The 25,025-nt window shown below is 38.6% G+C and overlaps 1 protein-coding gene across 2 annotated transcripts in view; it reads left to right on the forward strand.

Annotated features, from left to right (window-relative positions):
- The first annotated feature begins 3,964 nt into the window (after window positions 1–3,964).
- Window positions 3,965–25,025, forward strand: part of neto1l (neuropilin (NRP) and tolloid (TLL)-like 1, like) — a 99,012-nt gene continuing 77,951 nt past the window's right edge. For both annotated transcript variants that reach the window (XM_058375788.1, XM_058375789.1), the window contains exons 1-4: window positions 3,965–4,905; window positions 5,264–5,317; window positions 8,035–8,169; window positions 9,026–9,274. In XM_058375788.1, coding sequence (XP_058231771.1) covers window positions 4,878–4,905; window positions 5,264–5,317; window positions 8,035–8,169; window positions 9,026–9,274 — 466 coding nt within the window. In that variant the 5' untranslated portion in view covers window positions 3,965–4,877. The remainder of the gene's footprint in view (window positions 4,906–5,263; window positions 5,318–8,034; window positions 8,170–9,025; window positions 9,275–25,025) is intronic.

Here is a 25,025-nt window from a genome sequence, read left to right on the forward strand (position 1 = left end):
GGATGAGAGAGTTTGTTGTGAAGGAACTGCACAGAGTTCTGACCCCAACCCGACAGAACATCTTTGGGATGAATTAGAGCTGCAACTGCAAGCCAGACCTACTCGTCCAGCATCAGTACCTTACCTCACAAATGTGCTTCTAGTAGAATGGTCAAAGATTCCCCATAAACACACTCCTAAACCTTGTGAAAGCCTTCCCAGAAGAGTTGAAGCTGTTATGGCTGCAAAGGGTGAGCCAACTCCATATTACATTCATGTGCATGTAAATGCAGACGTCTCAGTTTTGGCCTGGCTCGCAGTTTCCGCTCTAATTCATCCCAAAGGTGTTCTATCAGGTTGAGGTCAGGACTCTGTGTAGTACAGTCAGGTTCGTCCACACCAAACTCACTCATCTATGTCTTTATGGACTTTGCTTTGTGCACTGGTGTGCAGTCATGTTGGAACAGGAAGGGGCCACTCCAAACTGTTCAGAGCATGAAATTGTCCAAAATGTCTTGGTATGAAGCTGAAGCATTAAGATTTCCTTTCACTGGAACTAAGGTGTCGAGCCCAACCCCTGAAAAGCAACACCTGAATTCAATGATTTGGAGCGGTGTCCCAAAACTTTTGCCAATGGTGTACAAATTGCTTCAGCTATATTGTGTTCATATTGCATTCATTGTGTTTATTTACTTTCTACTTCAATAACCCTTAGCTAGCTAATCAGGTTATTAGCAGTGTGTTAGTTGAGCAGTAAGGTCTTATCTACTGTCTTTATGTATTGTTTTGATTCCAATTTTTTTTTTTTTTTTAAATGTATGTAATGGATTATTTATTTATTTATTTATTTATTTATTTATTTATTTATTTATTTATTTATTTATTTCAGATTCATTTAGATATTAAACTTAATGAACAGTCTTCAATGATCCAGATGTCTATCAGCAATTTCTGGCATAAATAAAAAAAAGAGGGAAAGGAGGAAGATATGATGAATTTTCCAGCTGCTGCGATTCAAGGACATCAAAATCAACCAATACTTATGTGTGCTCATGTTGATCCCATTTCATCATGTCTCTTATGAATACAGAATAAGATCACAGCATACATATTTCAGAATAGCCTCTGTGCATATCCAGGTTTACTCGGTTCACAACAGACTTTGTTCGGTTGAAACAAGTAAACAAGAAACTATACTTTTATAGAAGAAAATAATTTATTTCTTATCATAGTGTGTGGAAAGAAAAACAAACAATATATACATTGAAAAAAAAATCTTAGATTAAATTGAATGTATTTAAATTTAAGAACCTTCAGAAAACAGTAACTAGGAAAATACCGGTTGAACACATTAAACATAAATAAATTAATTAATTTCTCTATTGACCATTAATGTGGTCATTATGGTGGTCTTCACACTGGATATGTTCACTACTGCCCAAATCTGAGTGTAATCATTTATGGTGCTTCCTACAGTGTTTACTGGTGCATTTGTGTTCATCTTATGTCTTTCCAAACTTGCATGGAGAACACAATATGACTATTATGCACACTAAGGCATATCACCTCTCCTGTGTCCCACAATATTCCTCTGACACTCGTGGTGTTGTGGAAACTAATGATGTTATCATCAGCTAAAACATGTGTGCAAGTGCAGACTTAAGTATGAGTTGCATTCACGTTCACATGAATCATGGATTCAACCGAACTCACACCACCTCCTACAGGTAATCTCGGGTTCTGTACCACCGTGTGCTTCCTGCTCCACAAGACAGCTTTCACATTACTACTTTTCCATGCAAACTGTACTCTATTTCGGGATAAACTACCAGTGGGAAATCCTCTATATCAGTTTACAGCTACATAATTAGTATTTAGAGTGTACTGCACTTTCCTCGTTTATTCATTTTTATTTGAAAAAGCAGATGAGACAACATAGACAGAACCAGAAGTCAAAAACTGAAATCACTCAAAGAAAATAACTTCTTGATGAGGGTTACTAGCTTTAATGAATTTTAATAACAAACCAAATATCAAACACCACCATTTGGGCTCCAGCTCTTTAAGAAAAAATGAATCTTGAATCAGCATCAGATTTACTAGCGCTAAAGTCATTTACAGTCTATGAGCTGGCTGTTGATCAAAAGCCCTTGTACTTGAGCAGTGTCATATTTTATGCAGATCGATGCAGGCATACAAATGCATTTATTAGCATGCGCGCAGCAGACTCAGGTTCAACCAAGACACGTTGAACAGGAATACTGCAATATAGAAGGTGTCCTCTGCTTGCCAAGGCTTATTTAACTCCGCAGACATCACCTCACACCTCTGAATCACTTTGATCAGCCATGTCATCGAGTCACGGCTGTGACTAAACACTTCGAGGAACTTTGTCGGATGACGAGCGTAAACTTTGTACTGCAGCGTATTTGGCAGAGAATCATATTTACAGGAATGTTCAGTGTCCATGTGAACTGAGAACATTTATTTTTGGTCTTTGGAAATTATATAGATGTAATGCTGAAGCACTGGAGCTTAGACACTGATTTTGGAAACAAGCCATATTTATGACCACCAATTAGCAGCAAGAAAACTGCAAGGCTGAAAGAACTACACACCCACACACTGTCAGGTTTTAAGGAAGCAAAATGGCTTTGAAACCAAACTTAATGACACGACCTAGGTCAAAGCACGTGTCTGGATTTCAGCATATGCTTTACATGATGTAAATTGATGGTCTTAAACTTCATCGACTTGTAAGCTATGGAAAAAAAATACTTAAATCTTGTAAGTATAACCTCCATAATTTTACCAGAGTAATGTTGAATTCTCAATTCTGATTGGTCAAGTGTCGAGTGGAAATCAAATCACAAATGACAACAACAAAGAAATTAATTTAATGGAATAAAAGCATATGTGATTGTTGATATTTTGTAGTAACTATGAGGCGATTATGCAACAACAACAAAAACAAAGTGTGGAATGTTGGACATGAACTCAACGTTTACAGATTTGCTTACAAGGCAGAAAAGGGGTGGGACTACCAGGTATTGATTTGTGGATGAGTAAAAAAAATTCAAAATGGCTGACTACACTCCATCTTACAAATGTGTTCTATATGAGATTTTTCTAAAATTCCTACCCTAGGCAGTAGAATAAAGTGTATAGTGTAAGTGCATAAAGCCATTTGGGACACAGCTATGGTGAAGCTTTCTATAAGCTTTCTGTTAATAACATGGAAGGAGTCTCCATTGTCCGCTTCAGTAGGATGATGTTATAGGATGACGCAAAACTCAAAGACACCTACCTAAAACTAGCACTGATATACTGATAAATATTGCCGAGGGGGAAAAAACTCAAGGTCACTTGAGAAAAATGTTTAGAAAAAATGTTCCAAAGAAAGACTGGTTGATGATGTGAAAGAACTGGCTTCCTTTAATCACAGGTCTATTCTTCATCATATAATCTGTCATGTATGTAGAAGAATGTTACAAAAGATTTGACTGGGATCGTCTCTTCCAATGTCATGCTCTTAAAACACTTCAGAAATCATATGATTTTAAATTGATGAGATTTTAATGTAAAAAACGTTACCAGAACTTTGTCATCAGCTATCATTGGTTGCACTAAACCTGATGAGAGCAGCATATTCTTGAGCTGGCTGAGTTCTAAAACCACAGATAATTGCCTGTGAGAGCAAAATCAGGCTTAAAAAAGCATACAGCGTAAACCTAACAAAACGCATTACCTGACACAGAAATAATAATTCAGCATGGAAGTCAATTCCCCAGAACTGGGAACTCCTAAGAGAGCTGTCTGACTTTATTTGCACTTGAATGAATGGACTGCTTCTCATGCTGCAGATGCTCCTGGCCAGATGATGCTGATTCGGATGCGTCTCCTCCTCCCTTCCATCCATCTCATTCTGTCCATCCTACCACTTCCTCCCAGAGAGAGAGAGAGAGAGAGACAGAGAGAGAGAGAGAGAGAGAGAGAGAGAGAATGGATTTCTCCTTGCTTCTTCATTCAGTCGCATGTGTATGTGTTTGAGCTGCTGGATGGATCCTGCAGTATAGCTGATATTTTATTATTGTTTTCTTTCTTTCTTTCTTTCTTTCTTTTTGGCACAGATTTGGATTACAAGCGCATATGGAGGGGAAGAGATGATAGAGATGCACGTGCGTTTTTGAATAGCTGGTGCACCATAAATCCGCGCTATGGAAGAAGTCCGAAAAACTAAAGCACGGCACTCCGCGGTGCGTATTGCTCAGTAAGGATGTAGAGAAATTAAATATACATTAAAAGAAAAGAAAAAGAAGAAAAGAAATACATTCTGCACGTGGATGAAGTTGCATGTTGCGTACAAGTGAAAGCAAGATAAAGAAGAAGAGGAGGAAGAAGTGACGAACTGGAGGATTGGATACACTTCGTGCACAGACGCATGGAGAGATCGATGGATGCATGGATGGATGGATGGATGGATACGTGCGATTTTTTTTTTTTCTCAGTTGTTGTAAGGATGGAGGCTTTTTCTTAAAATCCTATTGTATTTGCAAAACCTTCTTCGACGTGCTTTTGTAATTGTGTTCCAAAGCGCTAAAGGTGGAGCAATGCAGGAAAGGCGAATGCGTGCATGCAGCATGAAAGAGAGACCTCTCTAACAAAGTGGTGAATGTGTTTAAACTATACACTGCTCTTTGGACATTTTTGTTATTATTTTCTCTTTCTGGCTGGATTGCTTTCTGTACTTCTGAAATAAATAGATGCGCGATTACCCAAGGGCTGGTGTGCGCGAGACTCCACGCCACCGATTTTGGAAATATCCTTCGTTTCTTTTCTAATTATTCCTATCTAAATGGAAGTATTGGAGATCGAAGGCAGTGGTGAAAGGAGCAGACATGGTTCATGGGCGCAGTTTCCTTCACGGTGAGTCATTTAAAACAAAAAAAAAGACTTAAAACTTGCAGAACTTAATAGTTTTTGCATGCACACTTTAATCTAAGCTTCTTAATGCATCAATCTTTGAAAGTGAATGCAACACTGGAAACTGCAGACTGCATTTACACTGGCATTTATTCTCATTAAAGGTTTTTTTTGTACTAATAAACCATATAATGCATGATAATTAACCAGAAAAAGCCTGCAGAGCAGGACCGTTATGGGAAAAATATGTTTTTTTTTACATTAAGACTCTTATGTAGATGTATTATATGAAGTGTTGATTGATTGATTGACTGATTAAGTGGTAATTGATTAACAGCCCTCTTTTCTGAATTCTCTGCAGTTGTTGCAGGTCTCCTCATGGTTGGCTTGTCTGTTGCGACAAAAAAAGAAGCAGGTAATGCTGACTTTTTTGGGGGAGGAACACTGCTTGAATATTTTTGAAATGAACCTGAAATAAAAAAGAGTCACTTCAGTCACTGTCTTTCATTTTCTCTGCCTTTGAAAGTTTTTTTCTTTTGTGTCAGATTTTCTGAAAGACACAAGGCTCCAGGGAATAATTCTTTTGCACTGTTATTATCAATACTGGTTAAGAATACATGCCATCATACTGATGCACCATTTTCAGTATTTACATTTTCAGAATTTATTTTGTTAAACTATTTGGTGACCATATGGTTTCAGGTGTTTTTGTATCAGAGATGTCTGTTTCTGTATCATTGAGTCTTTACTGTTTGTTCTTTAGAAATTTAATCAAATGAGTTTTTCTTTCGTACTTTTTTCTCTCTCTTTGCTGCTGTGTCTGTCAGTTCTAGTAAAGGAGGTGTGGCTCTGTGCCTGTCAGTTCTAGTAAAGGAGGTGTGGCTCTGTGCCTGTCAGTTCTAGTAAAGGAGGTGTGGCTCTGTGCCTGTCAGTTTTAGTAAAGGAGGTGTGGCTCTGTGCCTGTCAGTTTTAGTAAAGGAGGTGTGGCTCTGTGCCTGTCAGTTTTAGTAAAGGAGGTGTGGCTCTGTGCCTGTCAGTTTTAGTAAAGGAGGTGTGGCTCTGTGCCTGTCAGTTTTAGTAAAGGAGGTGTGGCTCTGTGCCTGTAAGTTTTAGTAAAGGAGGTGTGGCTCTGTGCCTGTCAGTTCTAGTAAAGGAGGTGTGGCCTTTGTGTCTGTCAGTTCTAGTAAAGGAGGTGTGGCCTTTGTGCCTGTCAGTTCTAGTAAAGGAGGTGTGGCTCTGTGCCTGTCAGTTTTAGTAAAGGAGGTGTGGCTCTGTGCCTGTCAGTTTTAGTAAAGGAGGTGTGGCTCTGTGCCTGTCAGTTTTAGTAAAGGAGGTGTGGCTCAGTGCCTGTCAGTTCTAGTGGTGGAGGTGTGGCCTTTGTGCCTGTCAGTTCTAGTAAAGGAGGTGTGGCCTTTGTGCCTGTCAGTTCTAGTAAAGGAGGTGTGGCCTTTGTGCCTGTCAGTTCTAGTAAAGGAGGTGTGGCTCTGTGCCTGTCAGTTCTAGTAAAGGAGGTGTGGCCTTTGTGCCTGTCAGTTCTAGTAAAGGAGGTGTGGCTCTGTGCCTGTCAGTTCTAGTAAAGCAGGTGTGGCCTTTGTGCCTGTCAGTTCTAGTAAAGGAGGCGTGGCCTCTCTGTCTGTCAGTTTTAGTAAAGGAGGTGTGGCTCTGTGCCTGTCAGTTTTAGTAAAGGAGGTGTGGCTCTGTGCCTGTAAGTTTTAGTAAAGGAGGTGTGGCTCTGTGCCTGTCAGTTCTAGTAAAGGAGGTGTGGCCTTTGTGCCTGTCAGTTCTAGTAAAGGAGGTGTGGCCTTTGTGCCTGTCAGTTCTAGTAAAGGAGGTGTGGCCTTTGTGCCTGTCAGTTCTAGTAAAGGAGGTGTGGCCTTTGTGCCTGTCAGTTCTAGTAAAGGAGGTGTGGCTCTGTGCCTGTCAGTTCTAGTAAAGGAGGTGTGGCCTTTGTGCCTGTCAGTTCTAGTAAAGGAGGTGTGGCTCTGTGCCTGTCAGTTCTAGTAAAGCAGGTGTGGCCTTTGTGCCTGTCAGTTCTAGTAAAGGAGGCGTGGCCTCTCTGTCTGTCAGTTTTAGTAAAGGAGGTGTGGCTCTGTGCCTGTCAGTTTTAGTAAAGGAGGTGTGGCTCTGTGCCTGTAAGTTTTAGTAAAGGAGGTGTGGCTCTGTGCCTGTCAGTTCTAGTAAAGGAGGTGTGGCCTTTGTGCCTGTCAGTTCTAGTAAAGGAGGTGTGGCCTTTGTGCCTGTCAGTTCTAGTAAAGGAGGTGTGGCCTTTGTGCCTGTCAGTTCTAGTAAAGGAGGTGTGGCTCTGTGCCTGTCAGTTCTAGTAAAGGAGGTGTGGCCTTTGTGCCTGTCAGTTCTAGTAAAGGAGGTGTGGCTCTGTGCCTGTCAGTTCTAGTAAAGCAGGTGTGGCCTTTGTGCCTGTCAGTTCTAGTAAAGGAGGCGTGGCCTCTCTGTCTGTCAGTTTTAGTAAAGGAGGTATGGCTCTGTGCCTGTCAGTTCTAGTAAAGGAGGTGTGGCCTTTGTGTCTGTTAGTTTTAATAAAGGAAGTGTGGCTCTGTGCCTGTCAGTTCTAGTGGTGGAGGTGTGGCTCTGTGCCTGTCAGTTTTAGTAAAGGAGGTGTGGCTCTTTGCCTGTCAATTCTAGTAAAGGAGGTGTGGCCTTTGTGTCTGTTAGTTTTAATAAAGGAAGTGTGGCTCTGTGCCTGTCAGTTCTAGTGGTGGAGGTGTGGTCTCTGTGCCTGTCAGTTTTAGTAAAGGAGGTGTGGCTCTTTGCCTGTCAATTCTAGTAAAGGAGGTGTGGCCTTTGTGCCTATCAGTTCTAGTAAAGGAGGTGTGGCTCTGTGTCTGTCAGTTCTAGTAAAGGAGGTGTGGCTCTGTGTCTGTCAGTTCTAGTAAAGGAGGTGTGGCTCTGTGTCTGTCAGTTCTAGTAAAGGAGGTGTGGCTCTGTGTCTGTCAGTTCTAGTAAAGGAGGTGTGGCTCTGTGTCTGTCTATCGTAAAGAAGGCGTAGTACCTGTCATTCTTGATTCAAATTCAAGCTGAACAGTTTGCAATGAGACTTCAAATAACAGACAGACACAGTATTTTGTCATTCTCTACTATCGTGGAATATCTGATTTCTAATGTCCTTTGTTCCAGTGAAAAACAACTCAGGTGTTCAACCAGCTGGACAGTGTGGAACGTGGGTGAAAAAACCAGAGGGAGGACTTTTCACATCTCCCAATTACCCGAACAAATACCCCCCAGAGCGCGAGTGCATTTACGTCATTGAAGGTTCGCAAGACAGCAGCACCTTGACATTTTCTTTATTAATCCTGTATTGCTCACTTAGCAACGTTGCATCACATTGGCCAAGGTCATCTCTTTATATTCTATAGCAATAAGTCTGTAGCAATTATATGATCTGTTATTCTCACTGATAACCAGGGAGCTTTTATACAATTATTTCTTTTAATAATGACCTTTTTCATGCTCATTAGAAAAAATGAGCAAAGCACATCAAGTTTTCATTCTTTAAAGCACAATTTTAGTTTCAACTTTCCTCGCCACGGAAATCAATCCAAGACCTGCTCTTCATTAAAAATGAGCCACTTCAGTAATCATGGCACATTCAGGTGGATTTGATTATAACTCCTTAGAAACTAAAATAAGACTAGTTCATGTGTTTTGTGACTGGTTGTCTCAATATAGACAAGTAATATGCCTGTTGAGCTGCGAACCAATTATCATGAGAACTAATTAAGTATATGCAAATCAGGCTAAACAGATTAATCTTCCTGAGGAAATAATAAGATTTGAAATACTATTACTACAGGATCAGATTATAGATTAGGTAGCATCCTATTTCAGGGGAATATGTTTGCTTGATGAGGTTTTCCTTCTTCTTTTATTTCTGATTTATTTACCCAGCAAGTTCTTTTTTTTTTTATATATATCTTTAACCACATTACTGCTGATGCTGTAGAACTGGGGGCTGTACAGTGTGCGTAGGATTATACGTTCATTAAATATATGTAATTAAAAAAGTGCCTCTTTCCTTACTCAGTATTGATTCAAAATGAAATGATCTGACAACGTGCATGCACTTCTACCTTACGGTTACACTGTGTGTATGCTTTTGCTGTTCCAGCTCCCCCGAGACAGTGTATTGATCTCTTCTTTGACGAGAAGTACTCGATAGAGCCTTCGTGGGAATGTAAATTTGACCACATCGAAGTGCGTGACGGACCTTTTGGCTTTTCTCCTATAATCGGACGCTACTGTGGCCAGCAGAGCCCGCAGTACATCAGATCGAGCGGCCGATACCTCTGGATAAAATTCGTAGCAGATGGTGAACTAGAAGCCATCGGATTTTCGGCGAACTACAACTTCACCACAGGTAAGGTTTATGTTTATGCTGAACTGCAGCGATGAAGTGTGTTTCTTTTGAAAGGTTATTTTGAAAGATTAATTTGACTCACAAAAGCCTAAAAAAAAATCAGAGGGTTGTTTAGTTTTTCAATTATGTACACTAAAATTATTCTGTGCACGTCAGTTTGATTGGAGGTGTGGTCTGTGTGTTACTCAGCCCCAGGACAGTAAAGAAGGCGTGTCCACCAGACCTATGTACCAGTAAATGAGGTGCGGCCTCTGTGTTGCTCAGTCTCAGTAAAGGGGGAGTGACTTCTGTGTTGGTCAGTCTCAGTGAAGGAGGTGTGGCTTCTTTGTTGTTCAGTCTCAGTAAAGGGGGTGTGGCTTTTGTGTTGCTCAGTCTCAGTGAAGGACGTGTGGCCTATATGTTGGTCAGTCTCAGTAAAGGTGGTGTAGCTTCTGTGTTGGTCAGTCTCAGTAAAGGACGTGTGGCCTATATGTTGGTCAGTCTCAGTAAAGGTGGTGTAGCTTCTGTGTTGGTCAGTCTCAGTAAAGGTGGTGTAGCTTCTGTGTTGGTCAGTCTCAGTAAAGGTGGTGTAGCTTCTGTGTTGGTCAGTCTCAGTGAAGGAGGTGTGGCTTTTGTGTTGCTCAGTCTCAGTGAAGGACGTGTGGTCTATATATTGTTCAGTCTCAGTAAAGGGGGTGTGACTTCTGTGTTGGTCAGTCTCAGTGAAGGAGGTGTGGCTTTTGTGTTGCTCAGTCTCAGTGAAGGACGTGTGGCCTATATATTGGTCAGTCTCAGTAAAGGGGGTGTAGCTTCTGTGTTGGTCAGTCTCAGTGAAGGAGGTGTAGCTTCTGTGTTGGTCAGTCTCAGTGAAGGACATGTGGCCTTTATGTTGTTCAGTCTCTGTAAAGGGGGCGTGGCTTCTGTCTCAGTCAATTAAGCTTTGCATGAGCTGAAATGAGATGAGTTTTTGATTATTATTCTTTTCTAATTTCTAGTTTCTTTTATAGCACATTTTGTTTCTGCCCTTGACAAGTCATTGGTTAATGTTTCTGCTATGAAAAAAAATAATAATTGGCTACAGTTTTTGACAGCTTGTGCCAAAATTTATTTCGCACAGGTTCATCACCACATACTTGCTTCTTCCTGATTCTGAAAAGACTGCTGTCATCTGCAGACACAAATTAATCCACCTAGCAAAAAGTATTCAACGGTCACCCAGATTGCACCACCTGGTTGTGTGTGGTGTAGCAACGGTGGAATTGAAAATGAGTAGCATGGTATACGTAATCTAAAGCACTGAGGCCCGTCATGTGACTAACTGAAACATAACTGCATACCTTTTTGTTTTGTAAAAGACACCAGGAGGGGTTGTTTTATTATTATGGTAACTATGGATAAAAAAAAACTAACATCCTGGAAACAAAATTAGTTTGTTTAGCTTCCTTTTTCTGTCCTTAAAAATAAAAAAAATTAGGATGTTCACTGGTCAAATCAAAAGCGCTGTGAGTGACACACTTCTTAATAGCTGACAAGCAATCATTTTGATTCTTGATGCTTATGATTCATTTATGATTCTTTTGCTCATCACTCAAGTTTCCCAAGTTCACCTTGAATGAAATGTGTGTGAGTAATTCTCTTCAATGCAATACTATCGATTCCTATCCTGCTCACTGTGCATGAATTCCATCTTGTATAAGTTGGATTCTCTTACACATAAAAAGATTCAAATGACTGGAATCACAGACACGACTCAAATGAAGGCATCATTTACTTCTTCTGCTGCAGATTGATAGCTAAATTTGATGGACTCCCATAACTCATTGATGTTAATGTCTTAAAACACAGCTCAGTTATTGATTCTTTACAACACACCAGGATTCTGTGAAGGCAGCTCAGTCGATATATCAGATACATCACTGATTTTAAATTACTGCATGGACAAACCAGCATCACCTTAATGGTGTATTTTATTTCTTTAGAAGTGCTGTTAAACCATGCCGGGAACATGGCAGTAATATGGGAACAAATGCTCTTAATTGAAAATAAGCCACAGCATTAATCACATTCATGGATCAGTGAAGATAAACTGACATTTTAAAGTGCAGTTCAGAGAAAATGGAATTAATGATGCCTATGTAACCTAGCTAAAAAGGAGAAAAAATCTGATAATCTCAGTACAGCATTGGCCACTGCTCTCACGGTTCAACACGTTCTTCATTGTGAGATGCTTCTATGCCCAGCACAGGTATATAAAGTTGTTATTGAGACACCATACCCTTCTCGTCAGCTCAAAGCATGCTAGCAATTCACCTCTGAAATCTCTGATCAACATGGAGTTTAAGAAAAGCCTGCAGAACTGCCACTTACTGAATGTTTGTTTTGTTTGTTTGATTTTCACGCCATACTATATAACTCTAGAGGCATGAAATCCCTTGAGATCAGCAGATTCAGAAATACTCAAACCATTCCATCTGCCAAAACAAAAGTCATTGAGATCCCACTTTATTCTGTTGTTTGATGTGAATGTTAACTGAAGACCTGTATCTCCATGGTTTTATGCATTGTGCAGCTGCAGCATGATGGGCATGAGAAAACACTTTACACAGTGAAAATATTCTGCTATATTTATTTATTAAAAGTGTGGCATGTATGTGTGTGTGTAAGCGAAACTGAACATATTCACGTTAATATGTTAATGAATGCCAATCAGCCGTAAATTACCATGGCACGGCTGATTTGTGTTTGGAGACACCCCCAAAAACCAAATAACAGGCACCGCTCACTGAGCTTAAAAATAGACTTTCACAGAGATAGAAATAAAAGTTATTTTGACACACATCTTTGCCAATAAGAGAAGATTGGTACAGCTTTACAGAAAATTAGCGTAGATGTCAAATAATGAGGTGAAAAGGAAATATAATGACATGAAAATGGAAAAAAAAGAACCATAGCACACAAGGAAGGACACAACACTTGATTGATCTCTTTAAAGGAAGATACCATTTTATACAGACCAGACTTATACATCTCCTGAGCACCTCTTACCTTTATACAGAGTCATTATTAATCAAAGTTCTTAATTGTCTTCAGTTATGGATTTATGTTGTTTTGCTTTGCTCATATTTCTTTCATTAATGCAATTAACATTACATTTGTGTGAATCTTAAACTAGGCATGCTATTCAGACAGCGTAGTCTATATATAAAAGAACAGTAATTGCATGTTAGTTAGACTTTTAAATACAATTTACACACATTCAGGAAGGATATGAATGTTTTTTCCCCCCAAATTACAGGACTGAATGGATGAATACCAAATTTCTCGTGTAAATGCTTATGTGATTTAGAAATAAATCTTTTCATTTTTATGAAATTTTTCATGCAACCTTTTCTAGCATGATAAATAAGGCTCTTTGTATACAGTGTAAGCAACAGCACTTGTGCATCATGGGTAAATTTGACAGCTACTATTTATGTGGTTTATAGTCAACGATAACCATTAAAAGGAAGTGTAACAGTCAGTATGTGAGGAAAGCGCTCTGTAGCTAGCAAGCTTGGAGATAATATAGCTTTAAACACTCAGATGATATTCATTTTTGTTAAACTGATTATTTACACCAATCAGGCATAACATTATGACCACTTTGAGGTGACGTGAATAACACTGATGATCTCCTCATCATGACACCTGTTAGTGGGTGGGATATATTAGGCAGCAAGTGAACATTTTGTCCTTAAAGTTGATGTGTTAGAAGCAAGAAAAATGGGCAAGCGTAAGGATTTGAGCGAGTTTGACGAAGGGCCAAATTGTGATGGCTAGACGACTGGATCAGAGCATCTCCAAACCTGCAGCTCTTGTGGAGTGTTCCTGGTCTGCAGTGGTCAGTATATTTATCAAAAGTATCCTTTACATTCTGTAAGTTCTTTAAGTCCTGTAAGTATCCTTAAAGTCCTCGATGGGACCTGGTAACTTAAAAGAACTGCTGCTAACATCTTGGTGCCAGATAGCACAGCACACCTTCAGGGATCTAGTGGAGTCCATGCCTTGACAGGTCAGGGCTGTTTTGCCAGCAAAGGGGGGACCAACACAATATTAGGCAGGCAGTCATAATGTTATGCACGATCGGTGTATTTACTTAATGTGATCCATGCAGAAAGTCTAAAATGTTCAATAAAAATAAAAAAATACATAATTGACCGGAATAATTTGTCAATTAGTGACTAATTAATCTAAGAGTGATAAGCAATACGTTTTTGTAATTTTTTAAAGAGAATATATTCTTATTATCTCAGTCAGTAAACAATTAATATAAAAATCCATAACTACTATAAACATAACAACCAGGTATGCATCATAATCATTAAACTGAAACATTCAACAGGAATGCAGCATTTGTACTCTAGCATTTGTCACTCCTGTTCAGAAGAAAGGGTAAAGACAGCTGTCTTCTAAGTGTCTAGGCTATTTTGGGTTTGTTTGGTTGACTTTATTTATTTTATTTTTTTTGACAAATGCATAGGAACCCCACCTGTGCCCTCATTTCTGAAATGCACTGTCAAGATAAAATCCTAACCGGTGATAAAGAGCTTGGCCGTCATTAGCAAGATTTAATAACGGCTCATGACTTTTTTTTTTCTGGAACAGGACACCTCATGACTTCTTAATTAATACTGCATACCTCTTGTGGTAGAAGACTGATATGGATTCTGGAGGTTTTGTCCTCGGGATTTGAGTATAGAGGAATGAATTTGTGACTGAGATGACAGATTAGGGTGACAATTCATTCTCACTGCACAAATGACCTTCATTATTGACCTTTATAATTGACTTCAATTAGAGATGACTACAAGTGACTAATCTGTCACTATTAATATGAGTCATTTCTATAATAAAATCCGAGTTGTTTGAATATGAATCATTTCTGAATGAGCTGTTTCAATATGAATCTTTTTCTTTTTAAATGCTCTGGGAGAGAATCACTGTTTAATTGTGGGCTCTTTAAATATCACTTTTAAATGAGTTGTCTGAATAGAACTAGTTTTTTAATGTGAATTGTTTGATTGTAAATCACTTTTAATATCAATGGATCAGATATGATTTTGGATATGAATATTAATTTATCTACAAGTGTGCTGAATATGACTAAAAGGTGAACATTTTATTTATATTACTTAAATTACATCATTATAAACCATTGCCATAGCTTGGACATTTATTTCTACACTGAAATTAATGGCTAATATTTAGCCTATGCATTAAAATAACAGCTTTACAAATGAAATGCTTCCATTAAGCCTAAATAAAGTGGTCAGCACAATGGTCTCTCACAATTACGACTGCACCACTAAGTAAGAACTGTAAAGTACTTTAATATTTTACTGAAACCCACATCTCAGAAAGTTTGAGACAGGTCCATTGTTTAATTGTGTGGAATATTTGAAAGACAGCTGGCATGTTAAAGAAAAATCCATTAAAGAAACCTTTCTAGCCTGGTGGGAGTGGTGTCTTTCAGTATGACCCCACCCACATCCTCAGGGCACACATGAGCACTGAATGCTTTGATGAGGATGAAAATAATGAAAATTATTTGTTATGGCCTTCACACTCAGATCTCAACCCAGTTGAACAATTTGGAAAACCATCAGTAAAATTTTTTGGAAGGTGACAGCCATTTTCAGAGATATATAGACTCTGCAGTGACACACCAAACACACCACATATTACCCCAGTACACTTTTTTAATCTTTTATGTATTACGCTGTATTGGCCGAAATCATTTCAGTCCAGAGGTGAATCGGTGCCACATGGTCCTGCAGCAGATATGAATATTCATGAGAGTACATAGTGCTGTAAATTCAACTAAAAACCCCTTATTAATTTTATATTCCTGAATGTTTAATATTGTTTTGAACTGTATTAGTTGTGTTTTGGGCGTTTGAGCATGCATGGGGGGAGATGATAGAATTTTTAGGAGACTAGATGCAGAGAAGTCAGTGCTATACTTTGTTTATTCCATGCAGTTAAACCTATAAACCCTCCAGATCAGCAGTAGATCCAGTTTCTCAAATCACCAAGAACAGCACAATGAAGATTGTAACTGTGGTCAGAATTGAACCGGTTACACTCCCATCACACCTCATTTGCTTTAACAGAAATTATGCACTCATACTCATTTTATTCTAAAACATAGTTTAAAGCATTAAAAGGAAATGTAGGTCAATGTGAATTGAGGGGGAAAAAGATAAAAGAGATTTATTACAGTATTGCTGCTGATGAAGTTGATAAAGTGGAGCAAATAGCTGGATCATAATTAAATGTAGGAAATGTATTGCCTGTTTTTGTAGTATTGCTGAGAATATATGAAACGTCTACATGTAAAATGACATTTTAAAAATTTCATTAAGTTGCTATACAGTGGTCAGGGAATCTTGAGCCCAAGTTATTGTCTGTGTGCAATTTTTCATGATCTTCTTATGTCCACATTGGTTTCCTCCATGTCACTAGTTCCCTTCCCACTGTCCAGAAACATTCATTTCACTATATGGCTAATATTCTGTTGATGGATGGCTATTAATGAATGGTGCACAGTGTCTTTCTCTACCTCTTCAATACTTTTTTACTCCTCCCCAATTCATTACTTATTAATATTCATAACACCAACCCACATTATTTATTAATATTTATCAGTTGACTTGAGTAATTCCAGAATTATGCTTGGTCTGTCAGATGCAGAATATGCAGAAGAAAATGCACAGAATGTGAACTGTGAAGGTGATTTTAATTGAATTTTAATTGAAATCTGTAGTACTCATGACCCGGCCCGGCAACTTTAGCGTGCTCGGGTAAATTAGATCAGTGAACGCATACTCCACAAGATGAAGAAGCATTGTGCCTATCAATACTAACACTCAGCTTTGGGGAAATTAGTGTTGTATCATTTTGCTGTTTCAAACCTGAGCTGCACAAGGCTAATCCATTATTTAATGTAATGAAAGCCCAAGATAAAAAATCAGCTTTGTGCAATCATATTAACCTGTGTTTTCAATTCGGTTCTGAGAGAAATTGGCTGTGCTGTGAGGTCTCTTTTCACTTATCCTGTTGAGTTGATTCTGAATTTGCTAGCAAGAATTCGAGCACAAGAGAGCTTCACTTGAGTTGTGTGCTGTGTGTTAATTGGCTGCCATGAACCAATCAACAGTGGTTATACAAATTAATCTTTTGCCTGATTTACAGTATGTCAAAAATAAAATTCTGAACTGAAGAACCTGTCAAATTCAGGAAATTATGTTAATATGTTGTTTACTGACTATAACTCAGCATACCATAATTCCATTGGAGGTCCTGGGACTTCCAGCTTCCAGACAAACAGCGCACAAGCAGTAGGGGTGGGCAAGCATATTACCCTCCCCTCACCCTCAGCACTAGAGTCATCCAGGGTTGTAATCCCAAGCCCCCTGGTTTAATCACTGTACACCTATGTCTTTGTGGCTACTTTCAACTCTTCCACCATTGTCAAGTTTGCTGATCACGACATATTCATTGTTCAACTCTGACAATAGAGTCCTGGTCCTAGTATAACAACCTCCTCCAGAACATCAGCTAGACATCAATAAGGAGTGGACTTGAGAGAGAGAGCATAAAAGGAGCTACCAGGTGCTTAAAATCAACAGGAACAGTTTCAGACATCTGGTTATTCACATCACGCAAAGCCACATCAACATCATGGTGAGGAAAGCATCTCTACCTCATTAGATGTTAAAAAAGACTGCCCTCTAGGGCGCTGGGGACCTTTTCTACTTGCACCATTGAGAGCAAGCATGATGGGAAGCATCATAGCCTGGTTGAGAGCAAGCATGATGAGAAACATCACAGCCTGGTTTGGGAACAGCACCAAGCTGGATAGGCAGGCTCTCACTACATGCCGTACTATGTATGGTTGTGTATCTGACAAGTAACATTTGAATTTGAAAGTAGACTTTTCTCTCAGGGTTTCAGTGTGGGATTGCTTGGGTAGGTAAGAACACAGCAAATGTGCTTGGCTGCAGACCAAGACAACTGATCCAAGACTGTATGAGGTGGTCTCATTCCATTTCAAAAACAAACTCTACCATAGCTATATCGAACTCAGAAAGCGATTCGACCCTGAATCCATCCAAAAGAAGGAAGTGGAACCAAGCATGCTGGGGTTTTTTTTTTACATTACAAACAGCATTTTTATTTGGTTGCAGATGCAAGTTGCTGATGTGAGGAAATTCCTGTAAAGAGATGGGAAAGAGGAAAATAAAACAAAAAACATATGTTGGATATAGTATGCAAAATGTTTCACACTAATTAGTATTTCACTCTTTAATTACAGTATGTGTAGTCTGAAATCACACTAAATAACCAACATGGCAAAAATATCCATTTTGCTCAGGTTTCAAACCAGGAAACAAAATAATAGGTGTGAAATTGCCCTGAAAAACAGGACACAGCACATTTTCACACTATAGCCCCGTTAAGATCTGACTGTCTCACACCGCTCTCTGCCTATAGGATCTCTGCCTATATCCACCTCACCTCACCTGAAGCTTCTCTTCTGATTTAGGAAATTTAGGTGCACAAAATTCAGCATTAGCATCAATTAAACATCCACTTTTTGTTTTTTAAAGAATGATCTTCTTCTTCAGTAAAAATGCCATATGAGCCAGTCAGCATATGAATCTAGACTGATTGACATTTGTGTAAGGCGTTTTGAAATTTATGATATTAACTGATATCCCTGGAAGCCCCGCCCCCTTTCCCATTGCATATTAGTAATATTTTGGCAGGTGCTGTCATCTTGACTCGATCATCCTCACACAGTTTCCTGTCAAGGTAAATGTTGATTGTTTTAGAGATTATTGTGCTTACATTAGAATTAGCTAAGAATTTCGCTGTTTCTGTGAAGAGCATGAGACGAGCAATATTGAAAATGTACTGTGTTCTTTTTTCTTCTTTTTTTTTTTACTGTTTATTGTTTACTGCATTTCCTCTCTTCAGGCAAGTTTATACATTATTCAACTTCAGAGGTTAGCAGAACTGAATCAGACTAAAAATCTTTTAGCAGACACCCAGCATATAGCATGTATTTCTAGTCTGAACCCTTAGGTGCTCTTCATTCCTGCTTTGGGCTACTCATCACTTTGATTATCGAGGAAGAGGTGGACATCATTCCTCCTGTGGGAGTGTCGATAAGTATCTTCAGCACTGCACTGCAAAAGTCATGATTCAGAACATCATTCTCTTCTGGTCCTGATTTTCCTTCATCTGCTCAGCCATCTGTGTTAGCATGTGTTGGTGCAGGCTGGAAAGCAGCAGATGTGCTCTGTGCTCTGTTTGCTGAGGAACACCAACTGAAGTCATAGACTTTCATCTCACTAATTATGGAAATCCAATGCCATAGATATTCATTATAAAGACCAGTGATGCTGCTTTTTTTTCCCTCCCTGGCAAGCTGGACCTGGAGACTGTATGTCCCTCAGACTGAGCAAACTGTACGTGCTTGGAAGCAAAATGTCATCATGACCTGCAGTACAGAAGGAAAATACGTAAGCTTCGAGACAGGATCTCACCCAACAGTCTGACTGCACCATCGTGAACTGTCTTCATTTTAACAGCAACGTCACTCCAATCCATTTTGTCAGATCATATTTTATGCATCAAAGCAGGAGCTGAAAGCAGTTGGGTCAATATCACATAATACACTGATGGACCTAATGAGTGAGTCGATATTGTGTGTTAATCATTAATACATGGCAGTTATTAACACTGACTGTGTGTGATAATGCTAATAAACCAATTATTTGGTATCACAAACAGGATATTTAGACAGATTTCTATTTCAGACTTGGATTTGTTCTAAATAATGTAAAAGATTCAAGATTTTATTTGTCACCTACACAGTCATGTACAGGATACGGCTTGCAGTGAGATGAAAACCCGGCTTGCTCCTCCCTCCATTAAAGAGTGGGAACTGTTGTACCAAACGTGCAAAAGTGCAGTGTGCAGAATGGCAATGGAGTGACAGAGACTTTATAGACTCCTAAGGGATCTGTAAGGTGGGCAAGAGGACTCTGATGGCCTGGGGGAAGACACTCCTCCGGAGGCTCTCGGTTTTAGCCAGCAGATTACAGAAGTGCTTGGCTGATTGCAACATACTGAGCTGACAGTTACTGGGGTAGATGGAGTCCTTAATGATTTTAGCAGCTCTGGTATTGTATTATATGGTATTTAAAATTAAGTTTTCCAAACTTTTGCTACAGGTTTTTTTTTTTTTGTTCTAGTGTATAATTTGATGGTTAATTTTATCATGTTGCTATGTTGGTTGATTGCAAGCCTTTGTGTGTGTGTGTGTGTGTGTGTGTTTATGTTCTCTTGCTGTTTGCATATTATGCAATGAAATGAAAATGAAATGAAATTTTGTGCCTGTTTTGGCGGTGCCCTTGTTTAGCATTAAATTTCTTTGCCATGCCAAACTACAAAGTAATGGTTATGGGTCATTTAAAAAGAGACACTTAATATTTCTTGTTTTATCTAATAGGGGCAATATATTTATAGAAACGTTTTTTAAAAAAACAATATGGTGAGGTTTTTTTCCTCCACAAAATGCTTATATGTTCATAGTAAATGGTGACATTAAACCCATTTCTGCTCTCTAAGATGCCCCGGGTTACCTTCAATTACCAAAATTTGAGTTCGAGGACATGTACCATGTAGCGATGTGACACACCTAGAGAAGGTTTGTAATCTGGCATGGCCTTTGATTCTGCCATGATTATGCAGTGATTTGTTTTGTTTTTTTAAAAAAAAGGGCACTGGGTTTTTACAAAACCCTGTATTTACATCCTATTTGTTTGTAATCTGATAAGATATAATTAATCAGGATGGCTTGTGACCTGGAGCATTCACTAGACCCTGTGACAATTTGGCATTGGAAATAAACTGCAAAATGTAGCGTGACCATTTAGGTTTGTAGTGTTTATTAGGAGGAAACCATGCCAAAAAGAAAATGTGCTCTGTGCATGTGGTCTCAGCTCTGCTCGTGAATGATTTCACATTGGGTCTATATTCCTCATTGACGTTTTTTAATGTCTTTCGATCTACTTGTTAGCTTTATATCTTGCATCAAGGCTTCTTCCTAATGTAATCTCAGGGAGATTTTCCTTTACCTTGCTCTTTAGGGATAAATTTAAATGTAATATTTATATCCTGAATTTATATATTACTGTAAAGCTGCTTTGCAACAATGTCCATTATTAAAAGCTTTATTCCAAATTGAATTGAATTGAATTCAATATTTGTATGATTATCCCCTCTGCACGATTGTGGATTTGGAGTGTTGGCATTCAAAAGAAAATGCTTGTATCCCTTTAAAATCTAGTGACAAAAAGAATTTTATTTCCCGTAGCACTGAACTGATAAAATATATAATTGAAATCTAATGAACGAGAACATCTTCAAGCACCATCCCTCGCAAACACACCAGAAATATACAAGGCTCCGATCTTCTGTTTTTGCTCGTGCATTAATCAGAAAAATGTTGCCGTGGATACTGGATTCAGAGAGTGATGCTTGTGTCAGATGAGAAAGAGAACATCCAGACTTTATTACTCCTCCTGTTCCTCTTTCAGAGATAAAGTGATGCACGTAGACAAGATCTGGCTGCCTTAATAAAATGGAGAGCTGCTCACTTCGTTCTCCATTACTCGCCTCAGTGGCTATTGGAAGACTCTCCTCAGTGGTAAACAAACCAGTTGGTGGTAAGCAACAAAAACAGAAAGCAGAACACGGTTACAGTTACTCAGCTGCAGCAAGCAATAGAAAAGAAGTCATTGCTAAGAAAGTGAAAGAAATAAAGTTAGCATGATAGTTAGAAAAGTTCAAAATGCTAAGTAAGCGAGACAGTAGTGACAAGTCTTCCAAATATGAGAAAATAAAAGACTCAGTTCCAACTTGATTTGTTCTTCACCTTCGTTGTTATTATCTCATAGATATTATATATATAGCAAAATTCATTGTCTCCATCTGGATTCCTCATCCACACTAGTACAGATATATCTGAAAGTGGTTCTTGGTACTGGCTTTCTCAATTAAAATAGGCTTTTTAAAAACTGAAAATGCATTTTTTACACTCTCTGCAACGCTGGACAAATTTAAAAATGCCATGTTGGCACTTTAGTGAGGATGGAGGAATCTGGACATAGCTGTTTGGTAATGTCCATCATCTTGTAATTGGCCCATGCTTGACATGTGATCTCCAATGCATCCAAAACAGAGGCTGACTTAATTTGACTTTTGCTGTCTGTGCCGTCTGTTTCGATAAAATCTTAAGCTTTGTGTAATATAACTGCAGCAAGATGAAGCACATTGTATGACTTGCTGTCTGACCAATGCTGAGTGGACAATGTCATGCCACTGAACTTAGCCTGAACACTACATCCAGTTGCAAAAACTGTATAGAAAAAAACTGTATAGAAAGCAACAAAACATTGCTTTATAAACTACAATTTTATAAAAATGCTCTTTTTACATATATACATTTTAATATATATATATATATATATATATATACACAAGGCAACTCAAGAATTGGGTTTCAATACTGTGTTAGGAGCTGTGAAGTAACAGATGTGAAAATGGAAGCAATGAAGTAAAACAGCTTTAATCGCACACAGGTAAACAAATCCAAAACTTTAGGCCGGTTTAATGTCAAAAAAACAGCCAGATAGACTGAAGCAGAAACAGAAAGACAAACAATATAAAAAAGCGAGGTACAGACAGATGCACAAAGGGGAACTGAGTGCATATACTTTGCAAAAACTTGTGAAAACAGTGAATAAAGTGCAATTTATTCTGTTAGGAGCAAAAAATGTTTATGACGTTCTACAGCATTTTTGTTTTTGCAAAAGAAGTGCAAAGATGTACATTTGAGTATGTGTGTGGGTTGGTGTCAGTCCAATCGGCATGTATTAAGAAGTCTGATGGCTTGGGGGAAGAAACTGCTACACAGTCTGGTTATAAGGGCCTGAATGCTTTGGAACCTTTTTCCAGATGGCAGGAGGGTGAAGAGTTTGCGTGTGTGAGGTGTGTGTGTGGTCATCCACAATGCTGATGGCTTTTCGGATGCAGCATTTGGTGTAAATGAATAAAGCTTGATGATGGTGATTGGGACAGTGTGTGTGTTTGTGTCTGTGGGGGGGGGGGGGGGGGTTTGGTTAATGTAGTCCGGAGAGATCATGTCTGCAGGCTGTGATTTCTGCTGGGAAATGGAGTTTGTACAGTGAGATGACCTGACAGGAGCAAGCACTGGTGGTGATGATAATGATATCAAAACCAAAACGGTAAAAAAAATATGTATTGCATCATACAGACAGTTAAATCCATAGCGTTCATCACTTGCTATCGATTTTTACAGTCTTGACTATTTTAGTATGCAGCCAGCACTACCCTGGCACAGCTAAATCACTGGTTTCCACCATAAATTCATCCATCCATCTCAGCTGCCGTAAATACAGACTGTCCTGGACTCACAATATGCTTACACTGAGCATCCTTTCAGCACACTTAGTACTGCTCGGCTTTACTCTTCTACACCTGTAAAGTAATGATTTATAATCCCGCTATCTGGTGTTCCTCAGAAGAGGAGCTTCCATTTTGATTCTAGTTAGTTTCAAGGTTTCTTCTTCGTGTTGTCTCTGAGAGATTTACCTCCTCAGTGCTCCTTCTGGCTTGCTGATTGGGGATCTACGTAAATCTAGAGCTGGATTTCTGTGAAGCTGCAGTGTCTCCTGCATATCTATATATATATATATATATATATATATATATATATATATATATATATATATATATATATATATATATATATATATACATGTGTGTAGGAGAGTATAATAGGGATAATCAGGTAACAGAAAATCATAAACAAGTAAAAATATGTTTTCTTCTCCAAATATTCACCATTAATGGAGAGGGAAAATGATCCATGACTAAAAGTATTCTTAGTAGTATTTAATTATATAATTCTGTCATTGTATGTTACAAAGTGTTAGGAGAATATTTTTACAAGCTGTGTTCAAGTAAATGCAATCTCCTAGTTCACAAGGATTAAGACATGCTAAAAAGAATCCATTCCTACTCATGTGGAAAGGAAAGAATCCCCTTCCCAATCATGTGGAAAGGAAAGAATCCCATTCCCAATCATCGGAATCATTGATGGAACGAAGCCTTTTAATCTCATCATTTGCAAATGGGGAATAGGGAATAGTGTTAGAGGTAATTCAGTGATATTGCTGTCGAAAAGAGATGCTTTATGGCCTTATGGCTCTTCAGGGGTTTCACACCACTCCATGTTATTGAGGCTGCTGATGGAAAATTGAAAATTGAAGGAATGAAGCTTCATTTCATTCCAGTGTGATTGGGGAGGAGATCGAAGAGGACTATTTTGGTTTTGCGAGCTTCTATAAATTCTCTGGGAATAGATAAAGTCTCAAAGTCAACTGAGACGAATAGTGTTAGAAGATGATGGAGATGGACTGGGTTTAAGACTGAGATGCTAGGGGTTTTTCTTTTTCATCTTCATTCCAGCAAAAGTATTATAGATTGTTCTTTTTTTTTTTTTCAAACTGTCTGCTGCTCATTTCATTTCCTCAATGGAGGAAAGCAGAAGATTGGCTAGTGTTGCTGTGATTGACAGAGAGAGAGAGAGAGAGAGAGAGAGAGAGAGAAGACCATCCCTCCCAACCAGAGAGCACAGCTAATATTATTCCCTTGGCTCCTGGCCACGAATGGCTGTGGCATCACCTGAATTTGAATTTGCAAATTCAGTCTCCTGACAAAAGGACGAGTGGTTTTCTGTTTCATCACTTTGGTAGCCAAGTCATGTATTTTTTAAATTCACATCTTAATTGTATAATTTAAAATATGATTTGCATCAAATATTGAAACTGGGCATAAAGACGACAAAATGTGTAGTGTAGTGTAGGGCACTAGCTACTTTTAATGTGAGTACTGTGCATACACTAGGGAAAGTCACTGCAATCAGGATTTTGTGTCAGAACTGCCAAAAAATAAAGTGCGAAAGTGAGACACATTTTGGCAAACAGGGATTTTTTTTTTTTGGCACAAGCTATCATACTGCCACACTGCCAATCCAAGCTAGAAGCAAAAAGGTTTAGGTGGCCTTTTTTGGTTTTTGAAATGCCATTTGGGATGAACACTGCTACACTGCTGAATGCTAGAGAGCTTTACAGAGTGAGAATGGATCAGAGACGTTAAATGTAGAATAGTGATACTTGGTTATTATATATTACAAGGTTTATAATCACTGTATTATACTATTACACACAGCTAGATTGGACAGCATTAAAAAGATGAAGGGTCTTATCCCAGTATATACAGTATATATGCATAAGTATACAGTATATATATTTAAGACATTGGGGATAACCTTCTTAATATTAATATGGTTATATTACATGCAAACACATCTATACACACATACACACTTCCACACCAATCAGGTGAGATGATTAATCAATAATAACATAAAATGACATTGATTATCTTGTTACAGTGCCTCTTGTCAAGAGGTGTGATATATTAGGCAACAAGTGTACAACAGTTCTCGAAGTTAATTTTGTTGAAAGCAGGAAAAATGGGCAAACATAAGGGTCTGTGTATGAGTATGTGTGTATACAACAAAGTAAACAGCAAGGGCCCATGGCTTTCATGTATTTCAATACAATTTTAA

This window comes from Hemibagrus wyckioides, linkage group LG23, assembly GCF_019097595.1.
Source record: "Hemibagrus wyckioides isolate EC202008001 linkage group LG23, SWU_Hwy_1.0, whole genome shotgun sequence".
In the NCBI taxonomy this organism is placed as follows: Eukaryota; Metazoa; Chordata; class Actinopteri; order Siluriformes; family Bagridae; genus Hemibagrus; species Hemibagrus wyckioides.